The sequence below is a fragment of the Ciconia boyciana genome, chromosome 1 (genome assembly GCF_034638445.1).
Source record: "Ciconia boyciana chromosome 1, ASM3463844v1, whole genome shotgun sequence".
Classification (NCBI taxonomy): domain Eukaryota; kingdom Metazoa; phylum Chordata; class Aves; order Ciconiiformes; family Ciconiidae; genus Ciconia; species Ciconia boyciana.
In genome coordinates, this window is record NC_132934.1 from 54,368,252 (window position 1) to 54,383,521 (window position 15,270).

Here is a 15,270-nt window from a genome sequence, read left to right on the forward strand (position 1 = left end):
ACAGAACATACAAAATGCACCAGTTCTATATGTGAATCTGTTTTCTGATATGGGTGGTTTTTTTGAAAGTGCACTTTGGTAACCTTAATAATTAACATTTAAATAAACATATTTATTTAAATTTTCTTTCAGTTTTATTTTATTTCAATTTTCTTTCTTTTATTAAAAAATAAGACAAACAGAAAGATCTTTCTTTTAAATGTACGCTTGTGGTCAAAATTCTACTGAAATTAGGGAATTTCTAATTCCAGAAGCCTTAATGGGGTCGCCTTGCCTAGCCTACTCTACAGCAAATACAAAAAAGTCTTCCAAAATTCTCATTACAAATACATCAACACATGAAAACTATGCAAATATTCCAATCCTTTATCAGAATAATTGTCAATAGTGGGGGAAAACCCCTAAAACCTAATTATAGTTTACCCACAGTAAATAGGGAGAAATTTGAAGACTTACAGAAATATAAAACACTGTGTAAACATTAACATCTAGATGCACAAAGGTGTTCCATTCCAAAGAATTTCCATGCATTTAGCCAGATCTCGACTCCAGTGATAGCCTGTAGTCTTAAAATTCCTATTTCTAAGTTACATTAAAATAAGATGGCTTAAGATAGATATGTTAAGATATTATTATAATTTAAATTTTAGATATTTAAATATTTTGTAAAATAACTTCAGCTCAAGAATTCTTCAAACCTAAGAAACAATACAGTATTTACTTACTAAACAAGAATTAAATGACACTTCATTAACATCAAAAGCCAAGACATTAAGTTAATTCCTTTACATGAAAAGTTATAGCAAGAGTCTAAATTTAAGAAACAAAAATCCCTCTAATCCAAAAGATAAAAGATCCAGCACTGTATGTTATCCTGATACAGGTTTTCTGATGAAGAAGGAAAGTCACAATCACTTTTTGCCACAGTAATTTTAAAGAAAATAGGGCTTACTAAAAGCATTAAATGCTCCAGATCTCTCCGAAGGGAAATAGGTGGATCATTACCCATCTGAATACTCATGTGGATCATGCGAGCATCTTCATCAGCACGGTTCCTCAGCTGTTTCACCTACACAATTTATGAAGTGGAGAAAAACACTGGTCTATATTTAGCTAAGAATGAAACAGAACAGAAATAACGGAATTGTCTAAACAGCTTATTAAAAACTAAGGAAAGCAAATGAACTTGAACTTGCACATACATGATAAGCAAAAAAAAAATTTGAATATTCTTAACACACACCCCCCCCAGGAGCTTACATTCAAGATATATTCAATCACTTTCTTACTGTCAAGGCCCTTAGTTCATAGCAAAAGCCCTGAAATTATACCATGGGAGTTTTTCCCAACTGACTTCACCAGATCCTCCGGTTTGGCCCCAAAAGGTGCATCCTTTTCCTCTTTTTACTTCAAAAGCTAGATGGGTTAGCTTCAAAGAAAGTTAGATCATTATCCACAAGGAGTGAAAAGAAACAGAAAACACTATAAAATAATGTATTCTGTATATAGATCTGTGGATTACACCTTTCTTAGCCATATAAGGCTACTTGTATTTACAGCTACTTTATGTTTTGAAAAGTTTTGGATTGATGTAATTACTTTGGACCCAGTCTGTAGCAACTAAAAGCATTATTACATGTCAAATAAAAACAATAAGGAAAAAAAACAAAAAAAGAGAGAAGGGAGGGGAAGAACAACTGCAGGAATTATAAAAAAAAAGAAGGCCCTTTAATCAGTATCTTACAATTCTTTGTGTTCAAAAAACTAATTACTAAACAAAAACCAGCTGACATTTAATTTTAATGTCAAAAAGGCTTTGACAAAATACCCCACCAGAGTCTTATAGAAAGCAAATAGCCATGAGATGAAAAGTTAAGATTTGTTAAATATTAAGCCGACATTGAAGAACAAGAAACAGAAATAAGCAACCAATTCAACACACCAAACATTAAAACAGTAGAGACCAGTTCATGGTCTATAATATATCTTAATTTGCAAAACTGAATGAGCAGCAAAATAATTGTATCTCATCAAGAAAAAAAATAGTTAAAAACTAGAAATAACAGTGGAAAGGGTCAGGGCAAACTAGCCAAATTAGTATACTAACAAAATTAATATACAGACAAAATTGAGTGTTGATGAATGAAATAATGAATTATCTGAACTACTAAAGCTAATTATCAAGTTCTGAATGTAATGCAGTCAACCAAAAGATTTATCCAAATCATCACTGGCAAGCAGCATAAATGTTAAAATTATACAGAAGAGTTAAATAAAATGCTGACTTACAGATTTAAATAAAACTGAAAAAAGGTTTTATATATACATGTGGGAGAAGAAAAAAAAAAAAAAGATCCTGCAAAGCAGACACTTCTCTTTACCTAAAATTTGAGATTCAGTAGAAATAGCTGAGTGTGTAAGCCAACCACTAACTAATAGCAGTTAAGATAAAAAATTCCCTTGTAGGGCTATATCCCAATTGCCTGCTAACAAAGTCTCTCCTGTAAAACAACTAGTACTGGCCTCTATCAAACTGGAATACAAGTCAGTCATACTTTTGCTTACATCCTGTATTACAAAACCCTGCTTGTAATGAAAAATCTCTGTCTTCATCTTCAGGCATTAGCTACAATCAACTGTGATCTAAGCCAAAGCAAAAAAACTGAAATGGAAGAGAAATACTCTTCTCAGAGATAAAACCTCCAATTCCATAACGCAATGAAGATGAGAGATGTACCAACAAACCAACCAACAGCCTTGGGATTTTCAGGCAGTTCTGTGGATACATGAGACAGGGTCACATCTGTTTTAAATCTAAAATGTCAGCAACCTCAGCCTGGGTCAGTCTCCAGCTCTTCCACCTTCATTCAAATATCTACCTTACATCTCTTTTATAAAAACTGGTATCGTTACAGGGAGACATTTCATCTTTTGTAAAGCAAGACCATCCAGTGAAGAACTGCCTCATAAAAATGTTCCCAGTTCCAAACCTTTTTGCACTCAACTGTTTAAGGAACTTCCATAAAATATACCTCACATATTCCTCATATATTCAAAAGATTCCCAAGAGCTACTGTGTCTGTAGTACAGAAAACACCATTGCATGCAGCCTTCAAAGGATGTCCAAAGCCTGTTAACATGGTAAGTGTTGTATGCAGGCAGCCATTGCAGCAGAAATAGAGCTGTAAAGTTATTAAAATGAACTTGTTTGAACGGACATTATAGTTGTTCTATGGATATTCTGTGCGTTAAAAAGACAGCTTGAGAAAACAACATGTAACACCAACAAATTATAAATAAATTAGGATTAAACGTAAAAGCTGTCTACAACGTCTTCATATATGCCCTCAAAGATTCTTAAGGCTCAAATATTGTTTTTCCTGCCAATATTGTTCTCGTTCTGCGAGGTTACAATGAGCAAAATTTTAAATCCTTCTTTTTGCACATTGATAAAAGTAATTATTTGGCAACTCCAACTACAGCTCAACACAATGAAGGTCACAAAATAAAGCCTCCATCAATTAAGTAAGTGTTTTCATAGAATTTTAATTTTCCATGTCTAGATACAAGGTCTTGCACAAATGAAACTGTTATAATTGCTTCAAACTTTTCGTAAAACCCTTTTGCAGCATTTCTGCTGTTCTAGTGAAAACAGCTGCTCATTTCCCCAACAATTGATACTACTGAAAAAGCAGAATCCCTCCCCTCAAATATGGAAAAGATATTAGTAAAAGAATAAATTAAAAACGAGAGACAAAACCCGTAAGTTAAATTTAGGTTACACTACCGTCTGTATCAAAAGAAAAAAAAAAACATGACAACAACAAAAAAAATCAATACCCACATACATTGCCAGCAATTTCAGCATTCACTTAAATTTTAATCATGTAAAACAAAACAAAACCACTACCACCACAAACGCTTGCTTTGCAAATCTCACCACACTGAAGTGTTTTAAAAATCACATTCTGCTTCAGTGTGGAAAACAAACCCCAAACCATAAGAGTTCCATAAAGTCAACAAGTCTTCTGAACTGCCGCACCTTAAGCTGAGGGTCATATCTGAATCTCTATACTACCTGTCCTAGTGTTAGAAATATGGAAGAGACGCCCACATTTCTCAAGAAATGCTATTCACACAAACAGCTTACTTTCATTGGCATGAGTGCAAGGAAGTCTGTGACAAGGTTATGAATTTTACGAATGTAAAATTCCTCCTGGTAGAAATTTTCAGACCCCACAACAGATTCAGTCAGGAACAGGAAGACATTATCAGCAACCGCTAGCTCTGCCATTGCTTCATCTGCCTCAGTGAATTCTGCAAGAGCTGGGCAACAAAAATCACAAGAGAGGGAAAAAATAAATTACTATTATCTGTTACCAAACAAAACATATTTCAGAATACCCAGCTGACATGCAAATTGACATGCTCCTATCAACTATGTTTTTTTCTACCGTACAGGAAAACACTAGACTGGAAAAGACAAGTTAATGTTGGGTGGTGATCTCAACTTTCTTCTTTAATAAGTGACCAAGTGCATAATCCATTTACCCAATCAAATCTAAGGTTGTGAACCAAGAATCACAAACCAACCTTCATTAAAACATTAATTATAATGTAAACATTTTCTCTAATAGATATTCTGGAATAGACTCAATTCTGACCTAGTAGGGAGCCTGGAAAGCTTGTGAAGTACAGAGAGAAAAAAAAAATTAATAATAGATTTGTCCTCTCAAGATACTGAGGTTTAACATTTATAGAAGTAAAAAAAGTCATAAGCATGAATCTATTCTTAATTTAAGTGTTCAAATGATACTAAAGCTGCTAAAATGCAATCTTTCACATTTTTCAGTACATCAAAATCTCTTTCACTTCAATGAGACACTATGCAATATTACTGTCTAAAAACTAATTATTTCTAAATCTGCGTACATTTCAGAGCAATTCAATTCTTGACAACCACATTCACATACTGAGAAAGCTTTAAAGGACTGTCAATGGTAATTTTATCATAAAGGTAAATACTAACACTTCAAAAAGGTAACAGATACTTTGACTTACACCACTTGCAAGCTCTGAATACTAATGTGCAGCAACTGCACTTTAGGGTAATTTACCTGTCACATCAGATAATTGGGATATTCCTCGTAATGCCAGTGCCCAGGCTAATCGAACAGTAGCTTGCAGGCCTGGTAATTTCCAAGGCTGAGACTCCTGAAGACGAGTGTGTATTGTTGCTATATACTGTCTTTCTGCTAGCAGAGGGAGCCGGTGCATCAAATCTTGATCAACAAGAACAAACACAACACCAACACCCAGTAAACGAATGTGAAAACAAACATGCAAAATCCTACCAGTTTGTTACTGATCAATAACAAAATTGATTAAATAACAATTTATTCATCTGCACAACATAATCTCTTTGGGAAACCTGCCAGCATTACCTTCACGATCCTCTGTGCCTTGTTCCAGAAAGCTGACATCAAAGCAGTAAAGGAGAGCCATGAGAAGAGACAAGTTCACGCCATCCAGTGAGCCATCAGCTTCCACTGTTACTTTCTCCAGGTAACTTATGAGGATTAGAGTGTCATCCTTAGTCAGTGGTGACTGGCAGGTCCAGACAAACAGACTTTCAGCCAAGGACTGTCGGCATTCTTTAATGAGGTCAGAAACCTTTTAAAGAAAAACCAAAGAAAACCCAGTGAATATAAATATTCTGGCAACACGTTCAATTTGTCCTCAAGTCAATCAGTATGACTAGGTTCAGTTAAAAATTATCTAAAGACAGCAGCTACATAAAATGTTTGGTTTTTTGAATTGCTAAACAACAAAAGGCACACTTCTGCTTGTTAAATGCATTCATATTCTCATGTATTTCATGTGAGGTGTGAGTAGATATCCTGGAATATGACTACATGCAAACCAGCATCTCTGTCAAGGTGAGGAGACATGAATCTACATAGAACTTTCATAGCTGTAAATGCATCACATCAAAGCTGCATTTCCTGTCTCTAACACACAACTGCACTAGTAGTTCTATCCAGGTAAAGTCATAGTCTTTCCCCTTGCCCCAAAAGAGATGCCCTCAACTGACTATACAAATACCTAACTTCTAAGACATTGAGAAATATGACAGACATTTAAAATTAGAACCTTCTTCCCCCAGACAAAGTATTTATATCAACTTTAGAATATAAACATAAATGAAATCGATCATCCCCTGTTACATATGGAACAAATATCATGCCCAACATAAAGGCTATCAAGCATTTGCATACTAAAAAATATTTTTTTTACTTTTATCTGGCAAAATATTGCATGCTATGATACAATGAAGTACAATGGCTCTTGAAAACAAAGTTTGTCTTTTTTCTAAGTTACACCAAAAATTACCTGTTTTCAAACAAAGACAAACATTTATTTCATTTGTTAACTTTACTCCTCCCCTCAAGCTGAGTTTTAACTGCTTTAAGACTTATGAAAACAGTAGAGGTTAAAAAAAAAAAACACACTTAAAAAATAAAAAGCCACTAATGACCTTTCATCATGGTCTTTGTATTTTATTTAGCTAAATTACAAGCTTCTAATAATGTTCTTGCCCTATATCCATTGTACCCGATTAAATGAAAAAATAGAGAGCTATAAGCATTCTATCTCCAGTAAAATCACATGCATGGTGATAAAGAGAAAAACATTTCAACATTTAACACAGCAAGAGATTTGCACACAGACTCCAGCAGAATAATAGTTCTAATGAATACAGAGGGAAATATGGTAGTCCACCTAAAAGGAAGAAAAAAAAAACTTCTAACATTAAGCATTAAATTAATTTTATGGTAAAATTAAGGTAAATTAAGGTAACTTAAGGTAAATCAGAAGGATATTCTTTGCATAGCTTCTAGATTAATAGCAAAAGTGTAAATCTAGTTATTTGGTGGAAAACAAATTGACTGATTATAACATAGAATAATTTTTAGACAGATCATCCATTAGAAAGAATTTCAGAAATCGAAACAATAATGTTTAAAATCTTCCTACTAGAAACATACTCTGCAGTTAGTCACAGTCTCAATTAAGTTCAAGGTTTACAAAAATGAGAACTCATTTTCAAGCAATTCTCACTTCACTATTAGAAATGCTTCTGGTTCATATTAACACAATTGGATTATTAAAAAGAACGTCATTTGCCTGACTAGACTTGGTTTCAATCTGTTTTAATAATTTGTGAATTTTAGTTTCCTATTTTTATTCCAATGGTGCTGATAATGGTAGTGCTGAGAACAGATGATTTAATATACAGTCTTTAGAATAAAATTGGAAAAAAAAAAAGAAATTTACACATAGTGCAAATATTAGGCTTACTTTCTTACTGTCCTTGATTACACTTCTTCACTAAAAATAAAGTATGCCCTAGCATCAGGGAGCAACAGCAAAACAGAAATGCAGGAAGTAATCTGGATCCCACACTGGTATAGCACAAGCTGTGGAGCAGTTACTATGATCCCTCAGACAGTAACAGAGCTTGCAAAGGTAGAGAACAGAAACTAGAATGACAAAAATTAAAAAAAAAGAAAAAAATCACTCCATGTCTCTTGGCAGTCTAACTGTATTCTAATCTGTGCAGTAATTCAGAAGAATATTCACACTCAGTGAATATTTACCTCTTTGCGATGTTTCTCACTGCCCAATCCTCGCTCTCTCTGGAGTTTATCAAATTCATTATTCAAATCAATGTGAGACACAAGAGTGAGAATCTTCTGAGTCAAACCCTGCTCCATTAGGTAATCTGTAAAGCGTGTTGTCATGGACATTAACTCTTGACTATAATGGAAAGAATATAAATTTAACAATTAATCATACTATTCCCAGTCACAGAAGAAGTCTAAAATAATGAATCCCATCAAATGTATTTGCTGACAGAAAATGTACAACTACATTACATACATAAAGTAACCAAATGTGCATTGCTAATCAGTAAGCAGTGCTCTCTCAAAACATTATGCTGAATGGATACAAACTCTTTAAGTAACTGTAGGTTCAAGAACATGGAATATGAGAATACAACATGGAGTAGCTAGTTAAGATTTATATCAAAAGGAAAAAGTACTATACATAAGATGCACATAAAATTCACAAGCTCACAGCCTCTTTCTTACTAGTAAATGCAATTGTCCAATTACATACACCTTACTGAAGTGGTGGAGCTAGTTCTAAAGTAATCATTTATTTTATGTTTCAGAATTTATATTTACACTAGAACACATCTTTTAATCTTTCTCTAGTCAGGCAATCACTGTGCATTGGAAGTAAACAGCGCGTACCATTTTCTTTTTAAACTCAAAAAATGTTAGCATATTACATTCGCCAGCATATAGTGCATCCATTTTAAGGAAAGGCAGGAGCACAGTTCTCTGTTTTGCAGGACACGGGAAGTCAGAACACAGCAAGGGTAGAAACTTAGTCTCTGAAATACCGAGTAACCATCACTAGTTAGAGCAACACTGACTGGGAGGGTGTCTGAAGCAAAACACTGCCAAAAGGTGAAGTAGCATGAAAGAACTGAAAGTAAAATGGAAATCCTTATAATCCAATAAAAATACGTGCAAGAAAAAAGAATATTATGCTTAAAAAGAAACATGAAAGCAGCTGCATCAGGTTATGAGAAACAACCGAATTTGAGAATATTCATATTCCCTTGAGTCTAATTAGTCCTAAAAGCACTCAAAGCAAAGAGCTTTGATCAGCTCATCACCCTAATACAGACCTGAGTTCCAATGTCCACGTTTTGCCTTGGCGTGACTGGATGAGGGTTCGTAGTGAATTGGCAATGCATCTTTTTCCATCCCAGTACAACAGAACAGCCACTAGACCTCTTGTAAGGCCAGGAAAATGAGGTTGCTGGTGTTCTCCTATTGAATGAAAATGCACAGAATTTGAAAGCACAGAAAGTTGAAAATACACACTTTGATAACAGCTCTATATCTTTGTATTTCTAATTGAGATACAAGTGTAGCATTCAAAGCAACCATGGTTATTCACTATCACTTTGATTTGTTTCAGGCACTTAAAAGAAATCACAGACATTTTGGGTGCTATTATTAAAATTGATACTCAACTATTAAAACATCCAAAAATTTAAAAGACATAGAAGTGAAAGTCCTTAAATATCCTAGTCCAAATGGTATTTGCAACTGGTATCTACCCATCTTAATAATGAATTCAAGCCAATTACCAGCAAAATATCTTTTCTTTATTCAAAATTAAAATTTCTGTCTGAATTTACATCGAATTTACATCGAATTTACATCTACATTTACATTTCAAGTTCAAAATAGAAAGCAAGGTTAACTTGAAGATGGCTTTCCAAAGGTGACAAATTCACAAACTATTTCTTTAATGAATTTTTTAAAAGTTAATGATGAACAGTAGCTAGTAATGATAACTAAAAATTATATTTTAATAACTCTGAAATAAATTTTCTACATGCAAAGCATGTGTCACTTTCCAGAATACTTCTCTTACTAATCAGTTATTAGATTATAATCCAAATAGAGTCACATATCAATGTATAACTAATACATAATTTGAAGAACCAATATCTGTTACACTGCTTTATAGAAAAACTCTCAATCAATTATTTTTAAACTATTTTTAAATTCAGTGATAGAGGAAGTAAATCATAAAAACCCCCTCAAATTATTCCCCCTTTTGGAATAGCTGCATAAAATATGAACATTAAGGTTCAGAACACTGTTATTGTATTACATTACATTGACAGTAGATTTCTTTTTAGGAACATTCTATGTTAGGAAGCTAAGGCCTTGACTGAATCATGCATTCATGTTAAGCATACACTTAAATAAGAAGGCCCTATTTAAGGTGTATTTCTCCAGCTCTTAAATATTTTCCCTTCTCACCAGCTAGAAGGAGCTCAACAGCTGCCAACTCTCCAATATCAAAGAGGTCACTGAGGATAAAGGCTTCTCTGATGAGTTGCTCTGGCAAAAGCCTAGTTCCCTGCTGACCCTGGATAGCAACCCCTTCTGTACTTGCTTTCTGAATTTTCTCATGCTGCTGAACATTCTTTGGCTGCAAGAGAAACAAGCATCGTAACTTATTCAAAATGGCAAAATCAAATACTGAATAAAGCTTTACACATTAATCCTTCTTCACAAATACAGTTCTGACAGGTTAGGTTGTCATCATAAAAACAAAGGCAGTGTTTTTAAACACAGAGATAGTAAAGGCATCCTAAAAATGCTTCACGCTTACACAGCAACGATCTCTTTGTGGGAACGTACCAAAAATAATCTTACACAATCGGTGCTTACTCAGAATCAGTTTACTCAGAATAATAGAGATTGAAAGTAAATTTTGATACAATTCTCAACAGGAATCGGTATCAGCTCAATGAAAGACATCTGGGTTGTTGATCAGATCTGTTGCATTACTCCAAAGCACTAATAGAAGAAAGAATGATGTAGAAAAACTCAGACACTAAAATATACTGACGAAATTCTCAGCTGACTGTTAAATTTTCTGACCTAACAGTTTAAAAAGCCATATGCTATTTCAGAAGTAACACCACTGAAAGACCTATTTCTAATTGCTACCTTGTGATCCATCAGCCAAGAAACAGTGAGTTTTTCCACATCATCTCACATTCCTAACACAGCACATTCTATATTTTGTGAATTCATGTGTTCACCTGTTCTGTGTGTTCATTAACCTGAGTGAAGCATGAGCATGGACCAAAACCAGACAAAATAGTTTTGTGTTTTATTTCAGACACACAAGAGTAGCAAAAAAAGCTAATACTTGACTGATGGATCATCAGATACTTTTACTATTCCTTTCAAACTAGCATTCAAATAATGAGAGAAAAAAAGTATGCTATAGATAAAATTATTCTGTACAAGACACAAAATAATATGTATTATTCAAGCTATTTGTATTCTTACAGCAGAACAAGATTGCTATAACACATTTGTGTTAGGTACTGTAAAAACGTAGAATGAAAAGAATGGTCAGGGCCTAAATAGTGTGTAATACAACAAAGAAGACACAGTAAATAATCAACTCTCCAACTCATTCCACAGGAGAGCATTAGTCCAGTACCGGATTTCTGAAGAGAGAAATGAAGTCAGATTTGTGTTTCTTCAAAACCTGGTCAAGGCGATGAATAGCTTCAGGTTGCCTTTTCCAAATGGCATTCATTACAGTCTGCCATATGTCCTTATATGGACCCCACAAGCTGGCAGCTAAAAGAAGAAATAAAACAATGTATTTGAAACGGAGAAAGAAAGAAAATAATTTATTTATACACTATTTTCAATAAGTAGACTTTTTAAACTTACTGTTGGTCTCAGCTTGACAGTATAGACTGTTATGCCCATCAAGCAAAGCATATTTTCCTTTCTTAAGGCACAAAAAATAACAACAGTAGTCTGATATAAAAACTAATTGCAGTTAGGGAGCTAGAGAAGCAGAAAAGATGATGTATGCAGCTAAGTTCTGGGGCTGGAAGTAATCTTATAAAGATATTTGATACAAGCTCTGTAATCTTTCATCCTTATATACCTAAGAAATTCCATCCACCTCAGTAAGATTAAAGGATAACTAAGAACTGGACAGCAGACCTTGAGTCTGAACGTAACTTGGTAAGGCATGCTTCCTGCTTTCCATTTTTGACAGAAAAATCCAAAACAAAGAAATACCTAATATATGAGGGACTGAAAAAGAACAGCAGTATCAGAATTTGTCGCATCATTGCATCAGTCTGTGTAGAATAAAATAAATTAGAAACCAAGAATGTAAGTTTAAAGGCAATATTACATAAGAAACAAAAATCATAAGCCTAAGGACACTTTCTTTCACATTTACTCATCTTTCTCATTTTAATTTAAAAAATAAGTAAATACCAGTACTTTCGCTCCCCAAGACACATTTGCTGCTAACATTCTGTACAAGAACTTCATTAAGATATGAATTTCCTGTACTAGAAGTAGACAGATCAATATAAATAATAACCTGACTATGTTTAGAAGAGACAAGATTATTTCTGGAAGCTAGCAAGCATAAATGTATTATTTAAGACAAGACTGACCCTACTCTAGAAATACAATCTCTCCTCTTCCTCAACACTGACAAAAAGTTTCCTTTGCATATTTCAAATCCGAATTTAGTACTACAGCTGAACGATCTCTTCCTCACTAGAAGTTGTATCATTCAGAACTCAAAGTCTGTAGCATGAAGACTGCACTAGAAGTTTCCTTATCGCCAGGTCTCATGAAAATGGTATACCAAATTAGTCTTCAGACTGCAGCCAGAATCGTTGTCTAAACTGAAAACCTTACAGATGGAAAATTATTCTTACCTAGTATTAACATCCTATTTTAAAAAACCTCAAAATTTTAAGACCCACATTAAACAGAAGTACCAAAATGTTTCCCTTGCTAGATATGATTTGTATTTGTGAGAGTTTCAGATTCTACACACCACAAGTCACTGCTAAACATACCAAGTAAATTTATTACCAATTGTATTGTTTGCCTGCGAGCTACCACATAACAACCACTGCCTGATTGCAGGTAGTGTTATGTGTTTCTGAGCATCTACTGAGATGGTCCCTGACCCAAAGATATTATAAGCTAGCAGTGGTTCTTGCACGCTACAGTTTTGCTAGTGGAAAAGCTACTTTAAGAGGTTGCTGCCCTCCTTCATTTAGCGCCACTTGTTCCCAACCGTGCACATGCCCGCTTCATTAACTCTGACGGACTACATTATAAGTCATGTTAGTCAAATGATCCAAATTAAAGAAGGGGGGGAAAAAAAAAAAAGGCAACATTTTCCAGAGCTCTTCCAATCTTGGTTTTAAAATCAGAGTATTTCATTAACACAGGTTACAAAGTGGTCCTGCTAATCATAAAAACAACTGAAAGAGCAATGCCTGAAGCACAGAAGGAAAGAACAAGTGGGTAGTGAACAGCAGAGACCTCTGAAACTGGCTTAGTTTCTGCAGAAATGCTAAAATAGAACTATGCCCTGCAGAGTAGCCTATATACAAAAAATACTAGCATTTCACCTAAAACTGCTTAATTTTTTTTTCTTTCTTCTTTTTAATGTACAAGTTAACACTGTGGTATAAAACCAAGTACAGAGGCAACATTTTATCTTCATGTAGCTTGTTCTGACCAGCTCTAACCCTTAAGGTAAACCTGACTAGGTGCATCAAAGTCAAACATATCCGCACCTCATCTTGACCAGACTGCTTACATTAAGACAGCAAGCAAGAGGTAGCTACTCTGATGTGAAGGTGCCCCTCTTCTTCATACAATCAAGACACCACCTCAAAGTAATGCAAAATGCTACATGAATGCCCTGAATAATAAGGCAGCGGAAGCCAAGTTGAAGTGTAGCAAATGAGCATGGAGACAAGAGCAGATCTCCAAGCGAGACCACTGGTTTCAGTCAGTTTTACCACTACCTAAGGTGTCTTGGAAGCAGCAAATCAAGTAAAACTTTGTCAGTTTTATTCTGTTGCAAAGGAAGAAACCACACAAAACAAGAATAAAAACAAAACAAACCCTCTCACCCCAAACTCCACACTAACAAAAACTATGGTCATTTACAACATAATTAGCAGTGCCAGTAGAGCTGTACCTGAGATTATAATGTGTAAAAAAGGACAAATCCTCTGTCCTTTTTAAGCATCAGAGTGTTTTAATCATACAACGTTACCCCTGCAGAGATAAATTCACTAAAAATAGCTACTATTGGATGAATTATTTCACACTCCAGACTGTGACTGGCTCTCCCACATAACTTCAGAATTCAGAGATTTACTTCTACTCAAAACAGTCTTTTCGCTCTTATTAAATTACCGAGTCCAATAAACACCAGCAGCAATCCACAGTGCCTGCCAAAAGCTGTTCAAATATTTCCCTGGCCCATTTGTTTCCTCTTGTCCCTACAACATAATTGCTTCACACCAGACCAAATACATGTACTGTAAGGCATTAAAACAAATTAAGGATCTAACTTTTCTAACTAAAAACTAATCCAAAAAAGAGTTTATTTTCAGCAGGATCACATCTACAATCCAGTTTGCTCTGTGATGGCACAAGCTATGCTAGCACAAAGATGGACTATTGCAGAGAAAGGAATAAGCAACTCGGATGGAAAAAAGGTTGGACTTCAGCAACCATGCTGACTTTTTCCCACTTACGCTGTTTCTATTATTATTACAGTTTTAGAAAGGCTGACCATCCCATCAGGTACAACAAGGAAGGACAGGCTGGGTTGCTTCTTTTGGCAACAATAGCAGTTGACACTTAAGCCTGAACTTTTTGCCAAGTTATAGACTTAACCACGCTATGTCTGTTCCCACAAACAATATACTATAACCTAAGGCAAATCTTCATTAGTTCTAGTGCCACATCTGCTTTAATTTTTATCTCATCTTTCATGTACAAAACTCCTTCTTTCCCTATTTTTTTAAATTATAAGGCTATAGAATCTCTTGCCATATAATTTATACAATAAAGTGTAGTCTCATTTGAATGACTCCAATTTTCCCTTTAACAAAGTCACATTTCAAATGAAGGGTCTTTGCTTTATTACTGTTTTTCTGTGAGGGGGCAGGGATGTAATTGATTCCGTCAGATCAAAAAATCTTCTCTGTAAAATTTACTCCTTGCTTGATACAGGAATGGAGCTTTTAATTTTATTAACTAATCACTATGACATACAGCACCTTAGTTACGGACCTCTTGGCCATACCCATATTCCAGTCACAACTGCTTTTCACAGGATCTCCATTCTCCCTGTATAAAGCTAATGAAGCTCAACAACAGCAAATGCAACATCTTGCACCCGAGACAGATTAACTCCACACGACAGTACAGGCTGGGGACCAAGCAGCTAGAAAGCAGCTTTACAGAAAACACCCAAGTGTCCTGGTAGACAGGAAGCTGAACAGCAGCACATCCTCGTAGCAAAGAAGGCCTCTACGCACCAGGCTGTATTAACAGAGTTGCAGCCAGAAAGCGTAGGGAAGTGATTATTTAGGCATCTCAAGAGTCCTTCACTCCAGTACTGTGTCCAGTTTTGGGCTCCCCAGAGCAAGACACTGAAACAGGGAGCCAGAAAAGAGGATGAATGAGGAGAGGATGAATTCACCATGTTCAGTCTTAAGAAAAGAAGGGTAAAGAGGGATGCGTGCTTTGTTGTCTTCAACTACTGAATGGCAGTATACACGGAAAAGAGAGA

General features: G+C 35.0%; 1 protein-coding gene across 3 annotated transcripts in view; it reads right to left on the reverse strand.

Annotated features, from left to right (window-relative positions):
• NUP205 (nucleoporin 205) overlaps positions 1-15,270 on the reverse strand; it is a 53,163-nt gene that overhangs the window by 36,727 nt on the left and 1,166 nt on the right. For 2 of the 3 annotated variants that reach the window (XM_072866450.1, XM_072866461.1), the window contains exons 2-9: positions 11,119-11,261; positions 9,918-10,089; positions 8,765-8,909; positions 7,662-7,821; positions 5,445-5,673; positions 5,118-5,282; positions 4,151-4,326; positions 953-1,069 (exon numbers count right to left, since the gene is read on the reverse strand). In XM_072866450.1, the coding sequence (XP_072722551.1) occupies positions 953-1,069; positions 4,151-4,326; positions 5,118-5,282; positions 5,445-5,673; positions 7,662-7,821; positions 8,765-8,909; positions 9,918-10,089; positions 11,119-11,261 (1,307 nt within the window). Of the gene's footprint in view, positions 1-952; positions 1,070-4,150; positions 4,327-5,117; positions 5,283-5,444; positions 5,674-7,661; positions 7,822-8,764; positions 8,910-9,917; positions 10,090-11,118; positions 11,262-11,717; positions 11,771-15,270 lie in introns of those variants that run through there. The other variant, XM_072866471.1, reaches the window with a different exon arrangement.